This window comes from Seriola aureovittata, chromosome 18 (assembly GCF_021018895.1).
Source record: "Seriola aureovittata isolate HTS-2021-v1 ecotype China chromosome 18, ASM2101889v1, whole genome shotgun sequence".
Lineage (NCBI taxonomy): Eukaryota > Metazoa > Chordata > Actinopteri > Carangiformes > Carangidae > Seriola > Seriola aureovittata.
The window spans coordinates 1,383,757-1,400,961 of record NC_079381.1 but is presented as its reverse complement, the minus strand read 5'-3'; the positions used below and the strand labels follow the sequence as shown (position 1 = coordinate 1,400,961).

General features: G+C 43.0%; 1 protein-coding gene across 1 annotated transcript in view; it reads right to left on the bottom strand.

Moving 5' to 3' along the window:
- Positions 1 to 1,567: 1,567 nt before the first annotated feature.
- The window catches only part of ror2 (receptor tyrosine kinase-like orphan receptor 2), a 41,412-nt gene continuing 25,774 nt past the window's right edge, over positions 1,568 to 17,205 (bottom strand). Inside the window, exons 3-9 of the mRNA XM_056403837.1 lie at positions 13,785 to 14,072; positions 13,299 to 13,329; positions 8,953 to 9,074; positions 8,524 to 8,838; positions 6,564 to 6,818; positions 5,651 to 5,856; positions 1,568 to 4,619 (exon numbers count right to left, since the gene is read on the bottom strand). Of these exons, the coding sequence (XP_056259812.1) occupies positions 3,162 to 4,619; positions 5,651 to 5,856; positions 6,564 to 6,818; positions 8,524 to 8,838; positions 8,953 to 9,074; positions 13,299 to 13,329; positions 13,785 to 14,072 (2,675 nt within the window). The 3' untranslated portion in view covers positions 1,568 to 3,161. The remainder of the gene's footprint in view (positions 4,620 to 5,650; positions 5,857 to 6,563; positions 6,819 to 8,523; positions 8,839 to 8,952; positions 9,075 to 13,298; positions 13,330 to 13,784; positions 14,073 to 17,205) is intronic.

Sequence of the window (17,205 nt, the reverse complement as noted above, 5' to 3'; positions counted from 1 at the left end):
GAGTAGCAGCGCCCTCTGTGGGATACAAAGCAGACTTCAAACAATTACAACAACTGAATCCATCTGAATCCAATCTGTAGCCTGGCTTTCCATGGGAGAGTAAAAACAGATCACAGCTACTGGTTGAACAGGTCAGGAGGCAATGAAATGTTTAGCTTGACCACAATATAAGCACCTAACTTACCCATCCTGATGCGGTACAGCCTCTCAGCAGGTGACGACCGGGCTCAACCTAGTTGCATGTGTTCTTCCTGTGAAAGAGATGGGTTGATGGTTGTTGTAGGTGACCAGCTTTCTCTCGACGCCGCTCTCACAGGCGACCGTCTAACCTCATGGTCAGAGAGACAAGAGATTTTCAGGTTAGAGGGTTAATCACAAGAAGCCAATTCATCTTTCAACTGTTCAACCCTGTTAGTGCCTCATCATTCCACCAGGAATCCAAGAGTCCACCACACTCCTAGATCCCTGTCACACATTTAGAAAGTGTTAAGAAACTTTTCCAAAACGATCAGGATGATCAAACACAGCTGTCATTTTGCAACAAAATCTTCATAGGAAAGCGCCAACAGAACTATTTGCCTCAGCCCACACCAGAATCCCTCCTCTTACCAACCCCATAATGTGATGTATGTAATGACTGATCCAAAAAGAAGGTAACGGGTGCTGATTAGAAAACCATAGAGCACTGTGGAGGGAATCTGCGGTGTTTCTGACTGGCGTGGGTGCAGGTGGGAACGCTGAGGCAGGCAGGGACCCAGAGGAAACTGACGTGGTGAAAAGACACGCTAACAACAAGACTTAGTTAGTTAGACTGAGTTACTTGGTTTACTGTGGCTTGATTGTTGTCGGAGACAGTTTGAAGCAGTTGTTCACAGTGACCCAGCCAGTATCCCTGCCTGGAGATTGCTTGTGCACATTTGCTGTTTCCTGGTCTGAGTCTCTCGGGTCCATTTCTTGACCAGATTGCTCTGTTAGGTTCACTGCAATAGTTGTGGGCCCAAATGTAGAACTCAGACACAGGTGAGGTAAAAGTTCACAGGGAGTTTAGTGTAAAGTTGTTAGAGAGGTTGGTAGCTGAACCGGAGCAGACAGAGGAGTGGAGGCAGGAGACTTCAGGCATCAGATTGTAGCAGGTAAAGCAGGTATTCAAGGAATGATGGACCTGAGGCAGAGGTAAAAAAAAAAAAAACAGATTAGCCAGGATCAAAAAACAACACAAAGAAATTTCTAGGAATTAGGAGATTTGGCCGAATGTTAAATAAAACAGAGATACACAGAACGATCTGACGAAGAGTGGAGTGAAGGGCTGGGTGTTTAAATACTGCAGGCTTCAGGTAACACACACACACACACACACACACACACACACACAAACACACACACACACACGCACAGGGAGGGATAGAGAGAGAGAGACAAACGAGACAAACTAGATACACATGGGAGGGGAAAACAGCAGAAACACAAGGACTGTGTGGGTCTGTTGTTTTTGAGGGAAAATTTAATCCAATAAACCAAAAATAAAACCAATATATAATATGTATGTATATGTTGTAATTAGAATGTGAAACCCAACAGAAAGATAGTTTATGATTCCTTAGATTCTTTTATTAGTATCAACAATAAATGACTGTACAGTGTACTTTTAATGACAAAACATAATAAAAAAGTGACAGCAACAGCACGTGATATTCTTCTCTTACCAAGGCGACATACACCATTTTATTCACATGACTTTACTGGATACTCCACAGATGGATGCACACAATGTATGGGAAGCAAAAAAAAAAAGTGGTGGACACAAACAAACAAACATCATATTAACACTAGGCTTAGCAATATTCACCAGTAATGAAAACTATAAACAAATAAAATTACAAATCTGTACAACTTGGTTATCAAAGTTGATGTAAAATATATCAGCCTGGGGGGAAATATGTCACATGGAATAAAACATATGTCAATGGCTTCAAAAAATAAATTCAATAAGACTTTGTCCTTTTTTTTTTTTCTTTTTTTTTTTTTAATAGATGTGAGTTCAAAAATACATCTCAGTGAATTTAACTGTTAACAAAGTTACTTTCAAAATTCCTGTAATATTTTATTTATCATACATTCTATTGTTCTGTGATTGTTTCACAAACCATAAAATAGTAACTTCAAAAACAACATTAAATTGTCTTTAAGGTGTGAAGGAGATTCGCTCAAGCTCAGCATTTATCCACCACTACAAAAACCTGGGTTCGATTCTGGGTCCCGGCAGCAACACTTCCAGCTTGGTAAACACAACTGTTATTGTAAGTGGGTGGGAAGACGGTGAGGGATCATATCACGCTACATCCACACTACTACGTTTTCATTTTAAAACAATGGTTTAAAACAAAAATGATCTTCATCCAGATGAGTGTTTTAGCTGCGTATCAGAAATGAACTGTCCAGACTATCACACCTGAAAACACATATCACATGGCCGCTCATGTGCACTGAGCATGTGCGAGTCGGTGTAAAAAGGAAGCAGATTAACTACTCTGCCGTTGATAAGTTGTAGAAAATCCTCTGAACGAGGAACAGCAAAGACAGTCGTGGTGTTAAAATACAGAATGTAAGTGAACAACAGCTGCTAGCAAAAATAACAATTACAGTAACACTGTAATTCATTATCATGTTGTATTCACCACTGGAAGTCCAAGCTGATGAGAGCCAATCAGGAGAGACCGTGGGTGTTTATATCATTGTTTCCAAAGGTCCAGATAGAACACAACCCCAGAGCTTTCAAAATAAAACAGGTTCAGCAGAGTTTCTGAAAGTTTCTGTTTCAGGGGCTGAAAAATTTGGAGCGGTGTGGACGGCAGGAGGAAACGTAGTAGTAGTGTGGACGTAGCCTCACTTTCTGCTGAACTAGTAATTCCTTCTGGTAGGTTGTGGTGCCTGTAAAGAGGTGCGTGTCATCTGAAGTGGGAGGGTGGGTGGTGGGGGCAAGACACAGGCGTGTGAGAGGTACAAACATGAGACACACTTGACATTCAAATGTGTCAGTAATAGCTAAAAAACTCATAGAAAACATTCAGTCACTTTTACTTTATGCTGCTCACTGAATTTTTGGCAAGCAAGCACAGCTCACAGAATATTTCAGCTCTGCTGTCCGTCAGACAGCAACACACTTATGTGTCTGACAGGTTGACCGCCAGTTCATCAGTCTGCGGAGGGTCATTGTCACCTAACAATTCTGTTTCAGGCACTGACAAGTCCTCATTCCGGTCCAGCTCCTTCTGGGATGCCCCGTCGGCTAAGTCCTCATCATTGGTCTTGGAGTTCTCACTTAGTAAAGCTGCTCGCTCTGTGATAGAGGCACTGGAAGGAGCAGAGGTGACATAATCTGTAGATGTGGATCCACTGCCACTATGGTGAGAACTAGCTTTGGTAACCATTTGTGGTGGGTGGTGCATCTGCTGGTGGGGCATGGCCATGGGTATTTGCATGGGGTAAAAGTTCTGCAGGTAGGGGTAAGGTGACATGGGGTGATACCCGTTGACGGGGATGTAGAGCTGTGGGGGAACCATGGGCCGATGCATTTGACCCTTCATGGCCATGAACTGGGGCTGATGGAAAGGCAGGCTCTTTTTAGGGCTGGTGTAGCGTGATGCGTTCGCTGTGCTCATGCTGATGTTGCTCACAGGGCTGGTGCTGAGAGAACTGGTCTGGGTTGTGTTGCTGGTGCCAGACGTCTGAGCAGAGCTGTTACAGTTGGACAGACTCTCCCAGGTGCGCAGACGTGTGTGGATGTCCTTGAAGCGAGGCCTTCTTGCTGGGAACTCACTCCAACACTCCAGCATGAGGGTGTAAATCCAGGCCGGGCAGTCGTCTGGACAGGACAGCAGCTGGTGGCTGTGGACCATCTCGATCACGTCCTGGTTAGAGTAGCCGCAATACGGCTGCAGCCCATAACTGAAAGTCTCCCACAGCAGCACACCATATGACCAGATGTCGGATTCTGTGGAGAACTTGCCGTACATTATTGCTTCTGGGGACATCCAGCGAATGGGGAAAGAGCTTGTGCCCATGAGATTGTAGTAATCAGCAGAGTAGACGTCTCGGAACAGGCCCAGATCCAAGATCTTGATACTGAGTTTGTCGAAGACTAGAATGTTCCGGGCAGCGAGGTCTTTGTGAACGACTTGCTGGCTGGAGAGGTACTCCATTCCAGCAGCGATCTGGGTGATGACATGAAGAAAGTCAGCCTGCTCCAGAGTGGACTTGACTGTCTTGTCATCATCTGAGCTGCCCACATCTGAGTTGGGGGAGCGCATCACCAGATACTCGTGCAGGTCACCCAGGCTGGAGTAGGTGAATATCATGCTCATTGGCTGCTCTTTGGTGACCACACCCAGCAGACAAACTATGTTCTGGTGCTGTAAGTGGAAGCGGAGCATGGCTTCATGGCGGAACTCCTCACAGAGAGCGGTGTCGACCTTGTCTTTTAAAGTCTTGATGGCTACCACCTGGCTCTGCTCACCAGGTGTGGTGCCGTACAGGTGGCCCTTGTAAACCTTGCCAAAACGATCCTCACCAAGCTCCTCCATGAAGCGTACCGCCGACATGTTGATCTCCCGCAGCTTCCCCTGCAGCCACAAAGCAAGGAATACACATACATGTCAACACAGGGTTTGACCACATGTAGTACTTCAGCACTAGAATGAAACATTTCTTAATTCAGGTGTTTTGGTCAAACCCTGTATTTGATTGACCAATGAAGTGCAAGGCTGGAATACCAACGCGTCATAGCTGGCAACTGCCCTCAGGGGGCAAGAAGGTTTGGTTTGGTAAGACTGTATGAGCCACAACAAGCACAGAGTAAAGTGAAAGGATAGGGGCCTTAAATGTGGGAATTATAACATAATCATTGTAGGAACCTAACTGCCGTTAAGTGATGTTGGACTAATTAGTTTGATTGCATATGTTTGTATGTATTACAGTTCATATAATGTAACACCGTGAGTTAGTCGCTTGTTCCTGTCACTAAAAAGTGTGTGTGGATAATTTAAAATATATAGAATATCATTTATGTTTCATTTGTAATATGGGGAATAGGTGACTACAGTCATTGTCTTTTAGTTGCTGCGCACCTGAATTGCTTTGATGTTCCCGTAAGGGGAGGGGCAAGGATATCCTGTAGGTAAGGTAATGTGTGGAGCCACACAGTTTTTGACTTCTCTCTGTCTCTCTCTCTCTTTTGTTAATTAGTTTAATAACTTTGGAAATGGACATTGTTCTGTCTTATTATTTTTGTCTGTGTTGAAGTAAACAGCTCAACTCTACAGAGTGGTTCTGTGGATTTTTTGAAGTGGATGAAGACGTGGAGACTGAACAGAGCGTCAAACTAAGGCTCCATTCATTGGAAGCCTACAATCATCAAGCCTGATCTTGGAGAGGGGCCCTGAGTTTAAATCTAGTTCTAAAGCATTTATTATCACATGGTGCAAATTCCTCACTGAAGTTCAGCTTAATCATTTATTTTTCCAGGATTCTCTGTGCTGGAACGAGGGCGCTGTATTTTCTAATGCACTGCTAATGTCAGTTGAACACTGAACAAAGAATGTAAATGAAATACATGGATGTTATTGAGCCTCTGCGCTGGGTGTGTGTGTATCACCTGGTGTTTCTGCTGACTGAGCAGAGACAGCTCCATGTCCTGGCTGGGTGAGCTGCTGAGCTGGCAGTGAGGTGGTGTGTCAGTCGAAGCCTTTTGCTTATTGCGACACATACACACCAGGAAGAAGAGGCAAGCGATGACCAGTGGGATGGCGATGGCGGGGATTAGAATGAACAGGATCTCCTTCCTGGGGTTGTCTGGAGGCCCTGAGGATAGTAAGATAGCAGCAACTTAAGTCCTCTGATTTGTAATGTGCCCATTGTAACATTATCTGTGCTACCAGCAACACTCATCCCTGTTGAATGTTCTACAACATTAATGTTTTTTTTTCCTTGACAATAAAAACAAAGGCTATTAATTGTCAAATATATTTCCTTCAACTGAGGTTTCAGTGGGACATCAGTGTACTTGAATCTGTCACTGTGGCCAAGTTCAGACCTGGCATTAACATATGCGTGATCTGATGACCAAGTGAATCATTGGTCTGGTCACAGCTCTACAATGGAATAAAGATGGATGTTAATACCAGGTCTGAACAGGGAACATTCAATTCATGACAGCAGCTTTTCCTGTGGCTTCTCTCTGTCCACATGGCCTCTACTATACCCGGGACTTAGCTACGTTTCCGCTGCTGTGGGATGTTTTGGCTCAGTACAAGCTGTGTTGGCAGTGCCAATAAGCTATGGATTCATTATAGTTGGAGATTTCTTGGATTAGCCTCGCTGCTGTTCTGTTGCTTGTGATCAGCATGAATTACTGGTATTTATGTGGTGCTGCTGGCTGCTCAGTTTATCCATTATGCTGCTGGAATCTCTGTGTTCATTATTGATATACTGATGTCTTCTGTAGAACACCACACAGATGAAAATGAAAATGCTAAAAGTCCAGTGAAGTATTGCATTATGGTACTTACTGCAGGGCTGGATGTCACACAGGTCCACCCTGACCTGAGGGTCCTGGGTAAAACACCAAGGCGCCTGCATCTGGCCTCCTGGGTTGCGACAGAAGTTGTGACTTGACCAGAGCTCGGGGTAATCCTGGGACAGATGGTGAGCGTGAGGGTACTGAGTGCTCCATCTCTGGCAGTGGTGACCGGATTTCGTGATGCTGACTGTGCCCCTGTAGTCAGCCCCACTTCCATTGTAGCAGATGTCATCTGTGGGGGAATCTGTGGAGCACACAGTGACTCAGAATGGATGCTCTTCAACACTACAAGAGAGGTGACCTGTGGTGTGCAACTTGTGCAACCATGGTTACAAATTATAACTGGACTGTAACATCTCATGTTATTCATATTTAATTCCCTTTTTTACATTTCACATGTTGGAGCAAACTAAATAAAGCTGGATGCTTTGGATGGAATATTTCAATATTTTTGGAAATATGCTTATTTTCTTCCTATGAAATGGTAAGCTAGTCTATCCTTGTGCTGATACCAGCTCTCTACTGAACATCAGATTCATATCCATCTTCTCATCTCACTTCCAGAAAGAAAGCAAATGAGCGTGTTTCCCTGAATGTTGAACTATTCCCTAAAAAAAATCTTAAAGGTCCATATTTTCCTGTGTTTTATTTGAAGTGTTGATCCATCAGAAGATATATTTGTGGTTTTAAGAACCAAAAACCATCTCAGTGTAGTTTTACATCTCCTCTCTCAGGCTTCTCTCTCTCGAGCTCTAGTAACAACAGGTCAGTGAGCCAATCAGAAGAGAGGAGGCTCTGAGCCTCTCTTCACAGTATTAATATAGAACCTAGACCTGCTTTATAATGAAACAACACATGGACATCTACCTTTATACTATATGGGACTTTAAGTGTGGGATAATTTGTGAAAAGCATTTGAGTTGTAAAAAAAAACAACCTCAGCTAAGTGCCAGTCTGAAAGTATTTAGATTTTATATACCAAATCTACTTTGACCTCTGCCGACATTTCTATAACATTTGTTTCTAAGTTAGACTGAACATGGTCAATTACACCTCTTAAATGAACTATTTGTAAGTTTTGCTACTGCTACTTAGCTAACGTTAGCATTAACAGCTGTTTATTTACCAGTATAGATCAGTGGTTCTCAAACTTTTTCACATCAATGAGCCTAAACTGACACAAATTAGATCAAGGACCCCCTCTGATAAGATTTTTGCTTTTAGATGTTTTGTTACAGAAATGGACCCATGACCAAAATGGTCACACATCCTGTCACTGTGTTTCTTATGGATGGACTTACAGTGAAAATAAATTATTCCTCATTTTTCTGAGGACCCCCAGGAACCCCCATAAGGGCCCATTAAGGTCCCTGGACCTCACTTTGAGAACCACTGCTCCAGAAGAAATGTTGCAAGTTCAGCATCAAGCTTCCCCCTGCCCCTCTTGTTTTGCTTCTATTTCTATCACTGCGTTTCATCTACTGAAGTTAGCATGCTAACCAGCTAGCTCTGGTCAGTTGATGCAGGGTCTAGTGAACCCTGAAGTAGCTGCTCAGAGGACGTATTATAACCTCTTGTATTAAACAAAATGATGGCTGAAGCTCTTGGCAAGCCACCATCGCCACCAGCAGCTCGTGTTAAGAACCCACGCTCAGAGAAAAGCAGACAGCAGAGAAAACGTACAAATATGAATCATCCCACACTTTTACGGACAGTAACAGGTTGTTTGTACTTTCAAGTGCATTAAACAGGTTAGGAATTGTTTTGTGAATTGAGCAGCTCCAGTCAGTGATACAGGTTTACACTTGTGGCTGTAAATTGTTGTAACTATTTATTTGTCATTGATCTCATGAGCAGGGTGTCTTTACGTCAAAAATTGTAGCGTGTGTGTGTGTGTGTGTGTGTGTGTGTGTGTGTGTGTGCGTGTGTTTGTCACAGCATCTACCTACATGGACCTAGTTTTTCCTGTGGCACTCCTATCCTCATACAGGAAGCAGCGTCAGGTGTGCCGGGCCGTGGCAGTAGGTGGCAGCTGGGGAGCTTCAGCTGCATGAGGATCATGGGATTGGTGCGGGCGATGGTGTACTCGGCGTGGCACAGGTCGTTCTCCAGGGCCTCGCACTCGTCTCGACAGAGCTGACGCTGCCGAGGGCCCCTAGAGCCCTCGTCACACAGAGGGAAGACGTAGTAGCAGAAGGACGGGATGGCAAACCTGGAGCACTGATCTGACAGATGGGTGGAGGTGCCAATCATGGTGAAAGCAGCTTGGAGGGAAGAAACACACACATGTTTGAATTCATGTAATCTCAGATATCTTTAGTAAGAATTATACCCAGTTGTTTACTGAAGAATGTGGTCGAGCCAGCTAATGATCTCACCTGTGATGCGGTTTTCACTCTCCCCCTGCATCTGCAGCGACTCCACGTAGATGCTCTGGTTGCCAATGAAGCGAGCGCAGGCGATGCCTCGGTATGGCTGGCAGAAACCTTTCTCACGTGACCTGAAAACAAAAACAAACAACACTGTCACCTCAAACATCCCATTAGTGCCCACAGCAGAGGACACATGGCAGCATTCTTATTTGCATTTGAGTTTTGGGGGCTGCTGGGGGTCTGGGGGTCACGGGGTCAGTTGGTAGCCCAGCCTTGGTCCATCAGAGACCTGAGTTTATTTTTAAACTAAAATGCCCTGCTCAGGCAATGTCTTGGTCTCAGTTCTTTAATGACCATATTTAAGGGATCCTGATCAATAATGAAAATCAGCAGATATATTGTTATTATTATTATTATTATTATTATTGGATTTTGTAATCTCTAAAATGTCAGCATCAGACACCCACTGTCATTGAGACTTGTGCTCTGTGTGCACAACATGGTGAAGAGCGTCACATAGTTGTTACAATAGCACCACTGTGTGGCCAGTTACTAATCTTTCTATTCGATTAATACTTTTAATACCTATATTTTTCTTATATGTTCATGTCCTTTGAATCACACACATCACCTTCATGAAACTCTCAGATCTTTGCTGAAGTCACTCATATGTTGTGTTTGTGCTGGACTTGGTCTCCCAGTTCTCTGCGGTTATGTTTCCGCTGTGTGTCCATATTAAAGGTTAGTTGAAGTACAGTAGATCAACCCTAGCTGACCCCTTACCCTTTTCCTTACATTCATTTAAGTGAAGGGCATTATGGGTTAGATGTAAGTGGATAATATATAACCTTTAATGTCCTTCACTTAAAGGAATAGTTCAACATTTTGGGAAACTGAACTCTTATGACTGTGAGGAAGAGGGGAAGGGGTCGCGTTGGGTCCGGGTTTGATTTAGAGATAATTGTGTGTGATGGATCGTTCAGGTCCTGAGCTGTACAGGATTCAGAATTTTCTGATTAAAGTAAATGTACAGCAACTATTGCTTAAATAGATAAAAAAAAGTCTTTGTACCTTGTACCCTCCCCTGACTCTACATGTGGGACATTAAAGGAGTCATATTGTTAGCCGTTGAGATAAGCTCCCTGGAAGAGGCCTGGTTGGTCTGACTGAGGACGTGAAGCATTCTTTCCAGTTCAGAGCAGGCCTCTCCAAACCACCAGCCAGTTTCTGACTGTTGATTGAGGAATCTGCTCTGAGCCCCGTCCTGGTGACTCAAAGCCACAAGGCAGAGAAAGAAAAAGCTGCTACCCTCATCATTTGGTTGCATCAATCAGTGCAGCATAGCACAAGGTCTTCAGCATTTCTAACAGTCAGTCAGAGCTCTGCAGGTATGACTGTAAGCTGACGTGTCTTCACATGCCCACTATCTCTGGGCAGACACTTCTAACACTACAAACACAAACCAACCTTCTGATCCATCTTCCCCTCTACAAACCTTTATCTTGTCTAATTAGGGGAAGGTTTCTAGTTAATCTAATCTGGATTCTGAACCTAAAATTTGAATCTTTATCACACTAAAATCAGTCAAGCATGACCTTAAAATGAACTGACCATACGTACAGTCAGGTAGATCCATAACCCACCTGGTATTTTGATAGATAAAAACTTATGGTGCTACACATCATATCGTTCAAATATTATCCGAACAACAGCCAAAAGAAATGAGCAAAAATGCTCGACAATCAATACTTCAGAGGCCTGAGTCATAAAACAGCTTGATTGGGCTTTCTGGTGGAGCTTTTTTAGTCCAAGGAAGAACAGGGATTTTTGCACATTAGTCCATGTTCTAGGTTGGAAGAGGTAATCAGCAAACATGTCAAATAAATCAGGAAAAATCTATTATTTTTCAAGTTATTAAACTGAGCACAAAGCTCCCAGACGAATCTTACACTGTAACTTAAAACAGGCCAAATGTTGATTGTAGCCTGGTAGAACAGTAATAAGTGGAGTGTAAGCCACTCATTCTGAGAGTAAACGTCAGAGACAATGTCAATGAATCTAGCATATAATAAAACAAAGACAGATATTGGTGAAGACCGAAATGGAGCAGATTCATGTGGGATGATAACGTAGCTTTGCACCTGAAGCAGGTTGGTAACTGCACAGCACTTTGACCTCCTGGCCTCACCTCTGAACCACCGAATCACTGCTCTACACCAGAGGTCTACAAGTGCCTGTACGGGGAGCTACAGGATGTGGATATCCACCCTGCCTCCTCCACCGCAGTGGGTGAAGTCCGAGTAGGTCACGTGTCCCTCGTCTTTGAACTTAACCTCCTAGGACCTGGCGTCCACATATGTGGACCTCACATTTTGGGTTCTCTAGACCACAATACTAACTTTTTCTCAACAAGGGGCTGGTGACCATATGTGAGGATATTATACTGCCACTCAGTAATCGAAATTTAAAACTAATGTCCTCATATGTGGACATCATTTTTCTCAGGTCCCAATCAGCCTATATAGCAAAGAATAGAGCTCGGGTCTTAGGAGGTTAAATAAGAAAGTAAGCCTGCTGCATTTAGGAGGGAGAAGGGGGGCTGAGTCTCTAGGTGGATAGCTCAAATGTTCATTGTTAAGATTAGATGACCTTCGTTGTCATGGTTACAATAATAACAATGTGGTTAGAAGATTGTGGAAACGTCGTGGATAAAAGAAACAACTACTGGTTTCACACAGAAATTGTACACCAATCCATCCACCCAGCCTACTCTTAAGGTGGATTTTTTCTCTCTTAATATTATGTCACCTGACCCCTGACCTTTGCTCCTGTCATTATTACTATAACCACTAGATACTGTCTAATAATAACATGAAACTGAGCTGTAATAAACTGCTGCACAGACGACCTATGGGCTTTTATTTTACACATTCCATAGTGATGTGGATTACATTTGTATTTTATAATTTTATCAATAAAGGAGAGGAAATAAAATGATACAGTATCTATGTTTTTTTTTTGGGGGGGGGGGGGGGGGGGGGGGTAGAGGACGTGGTCCTGCTTGGTGAGCCATGACAGTGTGAACAAGCTAATGAAACGTAATGACGAGAGACATGCATTAATAACCATCTTTGCTAGATCATGAAAACTTGTGTGATTAACACTTGTTTTTGCATCATTTGATAAATGCATCTTTTCACTCACACATGCACACATAATATTCAAGCATGACTATTACGTTGTTATTGAGCTCAGTCATTATTAAACTTCCAATGGTGTGTTTTCTACAATAGAAAAAAAAACTTCCTAACTTGCATCTTATCTGTAACCATGGTGATTAGGGTTGGGACATGGTTTAGGAAAAAAACCATTATAGATACATAGTTCCTAAGTCAATCTTCCTTGTCCTAACTGAAGATAAAAGAAGCTTCCAGAATCTTAAATAAACTCTCCTAACTTTAGGACAACTGTCAATCTGTCCTAACTTGTTTCATCCATATCACTACTGTTTTATTGCTTTTATACAACCATCAAAATCTCAACAGGCAGATGTTATTCAATGAGAGACTCATGGTAGACCCTAACAATGTGTTGTGGTTTGATGACAAAACGTTTGCCAGTGGATACAGTTCACCCTGGACCACGATCCTGCAGTTAGCCGAGCAGCTACGAGCAGCAGTGGAGGTTCTCCTGGATGTCTGACAAATACACTAATGGAGATTTTCAGAGAAAAGGGGCCATTTTTTGTACATTTCAGTGAGAAATCTAATGGGCTACTAAAATACCTCAGTGAGATGAGATGAGAATAGTAGCATTGGTTGCTAGGTAACAGACATTAAAGTTGATAACCGATGTTGGATTGAGTATTTGGGAACCTTAGATAAAATAGGACTCCTAAAGTAAGTCAGGATTTGCTTCTGTAAAACCAAAATATTCTCTTATACTCTTCCTGTTTTATCTTAAGACAGAAGGTTTCTGTAATACAGCCTCTGGAATAACCTGCACCTCCACTGTTAACCCTCCTTCTCAATTTGTTCTGAGCTACACTGCTTCTCTGATGCACTATGCGCTATGATCATTGCTATGCCTTGAATCTGAAGGAAGCAAAAATATGATTTTCACAAATGTACAGATGTATAGCAGAGAAGAGGGTTACGCTGCTACGCTGCAGTGGTGTGAGGAGTTTCTAGGAAAAATCTCCTGCTGTGAAAATGACAGTGAAATGTGTTTTAACTGATCTTAATTTCCAGTTTCTTAATTTAAATTTCGAGAGGCTTCTGGCTCTGTTGCTGCTCAGACATTTATTCATACGCACTCTGTTACACACTAATCCACAGAAATTGTTCACTTACGGTTGATCTGGGCCATGTGTGGGCACCTGTCCTGTGAATTCAAAATAAAAATATATATTAAACATTGAGAATTGTGTTAACAGCACATCATATATATTATCATAAAATAAAGTATCTATCTATCTATCTATCTATCTATCTATCTATCTATCTATCTATCTATCTATCTATCTATCTTATACTGTGATCTATTCAGCCTTATGACTCTATATGCATGGCCTCTTGTTTACTTAAAAAACCTCTGACAATATGGAATAATTTGGAATATCTTACAGTTTCTACTATGCAAAACAACATTTAAGGCCTAAAAACAAACAAACAGAAAAAACACAAGCTGCTCATGTCACTGAGACTCTGTGGGAACAGATGTTGATTAAAAACTCGGCATTAAAGAAAGGCAATCATTAAACACTTCAGATTCAAAGTTGTAGACATATGGTTTAGGCCTAAATAATGAAGACAATGTATAAATAGTGTGAACCTTACCTAGTTTAACATACAGGACGCCTGTGGCAGAGATGACCTTGAGCGAGTTGGAGGCGACACACTGATAGTAGCCAGTGTCTGTGGTGTCCAGGTCCTGGATGCGGAGCTTTGACCCCGCCTCCGTCTTGCGGATGGTTATGCGTCCCTGCTCCTGGACCACAGGGGCATCGTTCTTCAGCCAGCGGATGGAGGGTCGAGGGTTTCCCGTCACTCTGCAGTGCAGCGTGGCTGTCTGGCCCTGGAAGTGGGTGATGTTGTTGACTGGCCCCTGGAACTCCAGGAAATAACCTGGAGATGAAACACAGCAGCTGAAATACACAGCCAGGAGCAACTGAATTCACTTTTTAATCCACTCTGGACATGTTGAGGATCTTATGATCATCACGTTGATGCTGCACCGTTTCATCTGTCATACAATGATCCATGCTGCTTAATACCACCTCAGTGCCATGTGTAAAGTAGAATTAAAAAATACTGTATTTCTGAAATTATTCATAATGTTTAATTCAGTCTAGATTTTCCTATTTTACAAGAGGAATGATTGATGGCAGTCTGATAATTTAATGGTTTGCATGTCTGCTTAATCTTCATATTGTGACATCGCATCATGTTGCTTATCTCAGCCTAACATCCACCTTCAGGGCTGAAACATGAAGCCAACACTAAAGCACCAAAAGCTGCAGTTCCTCTAATGACCACTAGAGTCTGGCTCCAGCAGTGAGTCAGTCCCCATAGACTCCCATGTTAAAATGAACTTTACAGGAGAAATAAACATGTTTACAGCCTGGTACAAAAACAGTTTTGGTCTCTAGAGCTAATTCCCTCCTTCATGACACCTGTTTATATAACTCACCTGTTTACATTTTATTAAGACTGATATTAAGGCTTATTAAGAGTGTACGCTTGCCACAAACTAGCATGCACCGAAGTCTCAGCTCCACACACGCCCCTCCTCTTTGACGACTTTTGGATTAACTGGGGGTTAGCTGTGGAGTCAGGAACTGCCAAGATGGCAACAGTAGGGCAGCTCGCTCTGAGCTTCAAAACCGCTCTTCAGAAAGCTGTGGGTGGCATCACAGAGGCTACGTCCATCTTTATTTACAGTCTATGTTGCAGCCACATGTCTACCTGTTTTCTCATTAAAACTGTGGAGCTCCAGGTGTTACTCGTTAAAAAGAATATGAAGTGCACAGCTGTTGCCCCAGTTGCCTGTGTTTTGGGTGGACACACTGGAGAAGGGCTTTACTAGTATTTAGGCAGAATTAAAATGTAGTTTAGAATATTTAGAGTTAGAATTAATATTTGAATCAGGATACTATCTACTAGAAATAATGTATCTCTGATTCAGCCTTGGTCTTCATTATGTTAGAACGCAGAGATGATGCAGGAATGTTTTTAAGTACTCCTGACTCTCTAGGACTCCTGTCAGCCAAGTAGATTGCTGAATAAGGGAATAAAACGGAACGGTTCAGGAGCAAAGACAATGATAAACACACACTCACTCAGAAGTCCCCTGGCTCTCAGTACCATCTGCATGTCGGGCAGCAGCCTGGCTCTGGAGTTTACACAATGGAAAAACAGATGTGTGGCCAGCTCCCCAACCTGACCACAGCAGAGCTCCCCAGAGAGCAGCCCACAGATGAGTGATGTCACCACGCAGCTCTTTAATCATAACGTCTTCAGCCGTCATTAAAGGATGTGCTGCAGCTCTCTGAATGAGTGAGTTAGGGTGTGAGGGCGGGGCAGGAAGGGAAAGATAAAAACAGCTGACAGGCAGCAGTAGTAAAAGGACTCCGACAGTAAACTCACCCTTCAGGGGGTCAGCGCTGCTCTGCCTAATCACAACTCACATTCCCATTCTACACCAGCCCCAGCATCTTCAGTCAACATCTCCAACTGAACCGCAGCTTCTCCCTCCAATCACCAAATCCCAGCAGGCCACAGTCGTCGTATTACTCACATTTCACGCCTGGTGTAGCCTGCCTTTTCCTTTCCTTCACATCATCAGCTTCATCACCTCACTTCACTTCTCAAAATAAGAACGCCCACCATCCAAGTTTACATCAATGGGTTTAACGTCCTCATCAGTCTACTCACTGGAGCTCTACCCTCACATCAGTATGTTAATCAAAGGCCTACGACTACTTTCTCCTAGCATTATTCACTACTTAAACCTACAACCCATTTCAGCCTGCAGACCACTGTGACACTTCCTTCTCCACTCCATAAAGCAAAACTGACCGTACCATCAACATCCTCTGCTGCTGATCATCACACGCTTACCACAGCTACACACACAGCCAAAAGATCCAAGGAGCCGCTAGTTGCTAGGTAATAAGGTAAATTGGGCACTGTTGTTCCCGTCTTCATCCATTTACAGACACAGGATTGGAAAAGAAATGAAGTTTTATTTGAAACTATGAAATTCTAAATTAGACGTGCATTTTCACATAAACCAGGACAATTCATATTCCAGGAAAGAATGCTAATTTTCCAGGACAGTCGCTCAAAAAAGAAAACAATCCTGGGAAAACCGGGACGGGTGGCAACCCTAGTTCTTCGACGTCTGCAGGCCGTCGTACTTGACCTCCTTCATCTGACCTGACCCTCAGGTTCGGGAGCAAGACCTCACCTCATCCTCATTTCATTTCTTGTGTCTACCTATATAGACAAGTCTAAGCCCTTTCCCTCTCATTTGTCTGATTTCTCAAAACCCCAATAAACTAAGGTGTATATATAAATGGCGTGGCCATTGTTGGCATCAGCTTTTGTTGACACAGTGACAGTCTGTATGGAGGAGTGATCAAAATCTGAGGTATCCACAACACTGCAATCAGCACTTTTTAACTATTTTATCAATAACCACCACACTCTCGTAGAACGTATCCCAGTCCAGCAAAGGTAAAGGCAGCACGCCTGCATGTACTCAATAATCCACTGGGAGATTTAGACGTCATCAGTCCTGGTCAAAAGTCAAACAACTTTGAGACTAGTAAAGTATGTTGTCTCAAATATCAAGGCTAAACTGGCTGATTGATCTGTCTTATCCCCAAGAGATGGAGGTCATGAAAATCAGCTTTGTCTCAAAGCCAGCGCTCTGGAGAGCTTCCAAAGCCGGTTCACCATCCAGTCCACTGGACCATCAGCCTGTTTGTCTAAGAAATGGCCACTCAACAAATGCAGCAAATGCCAAAACTTCATAAAGGAGATTTTCCTATCAAATATGATATTTGGCCCAAATACAAACTGCTGAATTATGGTGCGTTCATGTGCTGATTAGAGGCTTTGACATCATGTGAATATGATATCTGCTTGCCTTAAAACTGTTCTGCTCAGCTGCCAACTGTTGATCTACTGATATCATGCTTCGGCTGGGAACAAACCTTAATACTTTGCTTGTCTTGACCAATAACACCAAGTA